Raw genomic sequence first — 5,659 nt, 5'->3', positions numbered from 1 at the left:
AATGATTCAACACATCTATAGACAAATACTTCCTTCCACACTAATCATGTGTAATATCCTGGCAATGTGGTAATCTGAGTCCATTTTCCTCCATATGAGATTTCAGGATATGAGTTGAGATATCACTACAAGAAAAATAAGAGCACTTCCTTCTATCTCGTTCCGCATGAATGTAACATATACTAACAAACAAAAAAAGATGACAATGATATATGGACAATGAAGTTGGTGGGAAAAAGGAAAGACAGAGGCAAGGGTCAGTTATAAAGAGGTTGATTCTGAAATGTATGTTTGTTTTGAAACTGGTTTGCCTCGTGAAGACTCATTTCCATGAACACAGAGGACGAAAGGAAAAGAGAGGAAAATAGAATCTAACTCATCCTGCCAGTCTTCATCAACATCAGATCATTTTGGAATACAGATCAGGATTTTATTTTAACACAGTAAGGTCTTGCTTAGTTTTTCTATTGTACTTTTGTATTATTAATTTATATTAAATGTTAGCTGATGTCGCAGAATGTAAGACATAAACTTTTCCAAAAAGAAAATGATTATTACATATGATATGTAAGACAGCTGATATTGCTTAAGTTGTAAGATGGGCCATGGACTTGTCATTGTTCTATGGGTTGTGATTAATAACAGCATCATAATTAAAGTTAATTAAATTACATTTACTGTAAATTTTCTTTAGTAAGTGTGTGTATTTGTATTAGGCAGGATGTGAGTAGAGTGTTCTGCTTTACATGGGCTTAACAGGAAGTTTAAAAATATAATTTTGCAGAAAACAATCAATACATAATTGATGACCAGATATTCAGGGTCCATCCTTCATTTATTTTATTTTATTTTATTTTATTTTATTTTATTATTTTGTTTTGTTTAATTTAATTTAATTTAATTTAATTTATTTGTTTAATTAAAAATGTAAATGTAAATATTATTTTCCATTCCTATCAATACAATACTGTTCAATACATCAATACATATGCTGTGTTTCAATACATGGCAATGTATGAAGTGCCTTATATCCTATCCAGTGTTTGTCTAAAACATTTATTTCAAATCTCAGATATTCTTCAGAATAATTACTTATATTTTGTTTTGTTTAATTTAATTTAATTTAATTTAATTTAATTTATTTGTTTAATTAAAAATGTAAATGTAAATATTATTTTCCATTCCTCTCAATACAATACTGTTCAATACATCAATACATATGCTGTGTTTCAATACATGGCAATGTATGAAGTGCCTTATATCCTATCCAGTGTTTGTCTAAAACATTTATTTCAAATCTCAGATATTCTTCAGAATAATTACTTATGTAAAATAAGTAGAGAATCACAACCTATTTTAATTTGGTTTTAATGTAATGACGCAACATATCTATGGACATTTACTTCTTTTTACGTTGATATTGTACAATATTACCGTCATGTTAAGTAGTTTCAGCAGATTTTTTCTGTATATCAGATATCAGGATATGAATTAATTCCTTTCAATCAACTTGATCTGCTAAATATTACACTATAGAACGCAGTTTTTTTTTTCTTCACTCATTGTTTTAATCTTTAACCAGCACTGCTGCATGGCATTGGCTTTACAAATAAAGCTCTGTTTTAATTCCTATTTCTTATGTTTAAGCAGTTAAGCAGCATTCATAGTCGTGTTCTCACTGGCTTTGTTTTTCACATTCTTGTTCAGTTTTAAAGTAATTTGAAATACAAAAACAAAGTGAGTCATTGAGTCGCATGGCACTTCAGTATCTCTACATCATAATAGTAGCTGAGCAACTTGCTTTGTATTGATGGCAGTCTCAACAACATGTTTAGCGAGGAAAACAGCTCTCATGACTTGTCAGTATGTGTTAAACAAAGGCCTTGTCATTGGAAATGATGTGGATGGATGCCGACCAGTATCATGGAGTCATACTCATCAAGAAGAGGTCACACTGACCTGACCCCATAGAAACATGATCACTTTCCCACTGAGAACTTTCACAGAGAACTCATTCAAAGTTTAGAGTCCTCTCTCTCTAAAGAAATAAATTAAAGTGATAACAGAGCTCCAGGGTCTACTGATCATTACTTTGGTTCACTTGATTATATAAATTGTTTATTGTTTGTTTACCAGTTTGAACTATAGAAAAGTTTACTGATTTGAGTTTAGAAAATTAGGTGAGGGATTGTTTCTATTTATGATGTGAATATTGAGTTTCTGGCGATATGAGGTAAAAAGTGAATGTGAGGCAAATTCTTTAGTCATGTTGAGTAATTTTACTCCTGAAAGGAAGTAGTATAAGACTCAATGTACTCGTTTTAGGCAGCTGACACCAGACCTAACAGGATTACATTATCATTCATCTGTGAAGAAATGATGAATCACTTGCAAGTGAAATGAATGAATCTAACTGAATCGAATTGAGTGAAAACATAATAAATTGAACTGAATTAAGTGTGAATCCGAATTCACGGTTATAAACTATTCTGTCAGGTAGCATTTACGAAATTGAAGTAAAGTGAAGCAAAATGAGTTAAATATAATTTAATCGAATCAAATGTGAATATGACTTCACAGTCATAAACTTTATGCTGACAGGTTTTTTTTTTTTCACTTCAGAAATAAACCTCAAACCAAACCAAACTGAATTGAATCAAATCAAACCGAATCAAACTGAAAATGTGCAAATTTCACAGTCATAAACTATTCTTACAGGCAGCATTTTCAGTTTGAACTGAACCAAATGCAATCTAATGAAACGAAAAGAAATCTGAACTTAACCAAACAAACCAAATCAAATCAAATGTGAATATGGTTTTACAGCCATAAACTTTGCTCTTAGAGATATTGCTTTTCTTCACTTCAGGACTGAAGTGAAGTGAACCAACCCAAACTGAATCGGATTTGATCAAATGTGACCCTAGACCACAAAACCAGTCATAAGTAGCACAAGTATATCTGTAGCAATAGCCAACGATAAAATGTATGGGTCAAAATGATAGATTTTTCTTTTTATGCAAAAAATCATTAGGATATTAAGTAAAGATAATGTTCCATGAAGACATTTGGTAAATTTCCTACCATAAGTATATCAAAACTTAATTTTTGATTAGTAATATGTGTTGCTAAGAACTTCATTTGGACAACTTTAAAAGTGATTTTCTCAATATTTAGATTTTTTTTGCACCCTCAGATTCCAGATTTTCAAATAGTTGTATCTTGGCCAAATATTGTCCCATCCTAACAAACCATGCATCAATGGAAAGCGTATTTATTCATAAATCCTATAATGTATAATTATAATCTTATAAATCTTAAATTTAAAAAAAAAATTGACTCTTATGACTGATTTTGTTGTACAGGGTCACAAATGTGAAAATTATTTCACAGTCATAAACTGTATACTGATAGGTAGCATTTTCAGAAGTAAAGTGTAATGAATGAGTAAGGTAAAGTGAACGTAATAACTTATTTCATGAGCTGTATGTATTCATAAATCCTATAATGTATAATTATAATCTTATAAATCTTATGACTGATTTTGTTGTACAGGGTCACAAATGTGAAAATTATTTCACAGTCATAAACTGTATACTGATAGGTAGCATTTTCAGAAGTAAAGTGTAATGAATGAGTAAGGTAAAGTGAACGTAATAACTTATTTCATGAGCTGTCCTCATTAAAATACTTAAAATACAGCATAATTACAGTGATAAACTGCTAGTCATAGCCACCAAAACCTGTTTGAAAGAAGATCTGGGAAAATTTCCTGTTTAAAATCAGCTTCAAAAACTGTGCAGACAGCATCCCTGAACCCAGATTAACTTGTAATCCTGCTCAACCAAGCACACGAGTTGGCCCCATCCCATTGAGGAAGTGAATGCAGCGGGAGGAGCGACGTATCTAGGTGAGATGGGCGGTATCCTCTTACATAGGTGAGGGTTTTGATCGGGGGCAGGGAAACTCCAAACAAATCTCCACAAGACAGAACCTGGATAGGTGGAAAATTTCAAAAAGACAGAGTCTTGCAGCGTAGAGAGTTTGAAACAGCATTAGGGCAGATCGGGTTGCAGTAATTGTTAAGTGAGAGACAAGAGGAGGAAGAAGTTACAGAAGAAAAAGAAAAAAGAAGCATTGTGCATTAAGAAAAGGAAGGTTGCAGAAAGAGGTGTCTTCTTTTGCCATAGAAGTGGCTTCTGTGGTCTCCACTGGCCAGTCTGCTGTGGTCTGTACGACCGGCAAATTGCAGGAACGCATCGACAGCAGCGATAAAACCATGAGGGTGAGTGTGAACTGATTCGTTTTGCTCAAAAAACTTGCCCTTTCACAATTTTGTATCACTCAGCTTGTTCTAGGCGGGTCTATGTTTTTTTTTTTTTATTCACTGAGCTAATCGTAGAGTACGTTAGTTAATATAAGAAGAAACGTCTCGCTTCGCGGTCTCTCTCTCATTTGGATGCACGTCTTGCCGCATTGTTTCTGTCTTATAACCTCATTATGAGTTGGCTTTGATACTTTCTCACCTGAGAAATCTCTTTGGGTCTGTCAGGTATAGTGTTCTTCTAGTCTCCTCAAGGGACCTGAAAGTTGAATATACAATAACAACACTTGGCATGGCATGGAGTCAATAATTGCTGATATATGACTAGATCTCTTTCACAAAGCAATAGTACCAGTCCGAGCTGTAAAAAACAGTATGAGTGTATATCCAGATATTCTGGATGGGACAGACAATGCTAAAGGACAAAAAATTTAAGCTATCCATCAGTTTCTTGCATTGTGCTTTTGTGCAATTGTTTGTTGTAATTTCATAGTTTCTAGTAAACTGTCACTCTTCTGAAACAGACACGAGCCTGTTTTACTAGCTTATACTTCCCTTTTTCTCCTGTTCTGTCTGGTTTTAGATATTTTGTTGTTGTACATTTTACAGTTAACATTATTAGTGAACTCTTGAATATGTTTTTTCATACTGTCCTTACTGTTTGCATCCTGGTTCATCTCTGCCCAGATCTCATTATGTGATAATGACCTGTTTACATGAAGTTGCACTTTCAGTCTCTGTCTTTCAAAGAGCTTTCAATGGTTTCAGTATTTGTTGAAAGGGGGATTCAAATTCCAATGTCAACCTTTCAATTTGAATTTTATTTGCACTCTCACCAATATATTACACAATTTCACCGTAATTTATTACAGTACGATGCTGAAACCAATGCAGACTCTAGGTCATTTTCTGTGCTAATACGACAAATTACTATAACAAATTACCATATTTGCGCTGCAGTGTCGGATAATATTGCAAATAGTTGAGTTATGATGATTGCTGCTTCCTTTGGCTGTGATCTTTGACCTATGGTGGATGTTTAGTGTGCTGAAGTATGTTAATAATATAATTTTATAATCAATTAAGGGTGGATTTAAATACTGTTTTTGTGTTGTTATCTGCAGTGAACTATGAGTTGTCAACCAGGCATGAACACTCAGCGTACAAAATTCAACTGGTTACAGATAAGAAACATGATTTTGGAAGCTAGCTAAATAAATAAATACATTTTGAAAAAATAAAATACATTACAACGCAAGTAGCTGCAAACACTGCAAATTGTAATAAATAAATTAAATAAATAACTAAATAACAATATAACAATATATAACAATA

The 5,659-nt window shown here is 32.8% G+C and overlaps 1 protein-coding gene across 1 annotated transcript in view; it reads left to right on the top strand.

The window, feature by feature from the left end:
* Nucleotides 1-3,951: 3,951 nt before the first annotated feature.
* Nucleotides 3,952-5,659, top strand: part of LOC107564058 (transmembrane protease serine 4-like) — a 14,990-nt gene continuing 13,282 nt past the window's right edge. Inside the window, exon 1 of the mRNA XM_016249054.1 lies at nucleotides 3,952-4,285. Within this exon, the coding sequence (XP_016104540.1) occupies nucleotides 4,280-4,285 (6 nt within the window). The 5' untranslated portion in view covers nucleotides 3,952-4,279. The remainder of the gene's footprint in view (nucleotides 4,286-5,659) is intronic.

The sequence above is a fragment of the Sinocyclocheilus grahami genome, unplaced genomic scaffold, assembly GCF_001515645.1.
Source record: "Sinocyclocheilus grahami isolate Dianchi unplaced genomic scaffold, SAMN03320097.WGS_v1.1 scaffold905.1, whole genome shotgun sequence".
In the NCBI taxonomy this organism is placed as follows: Eukaryota; Metazoa; Chordata; class Actinopteri; order Cypriniformes; family Cyprinidae; genus Sinocyclocheilus; species Sinocyclocheilus grahami.
This window is presented reverse-complemented; position numbering and strand designations above follow the sequence as displayed.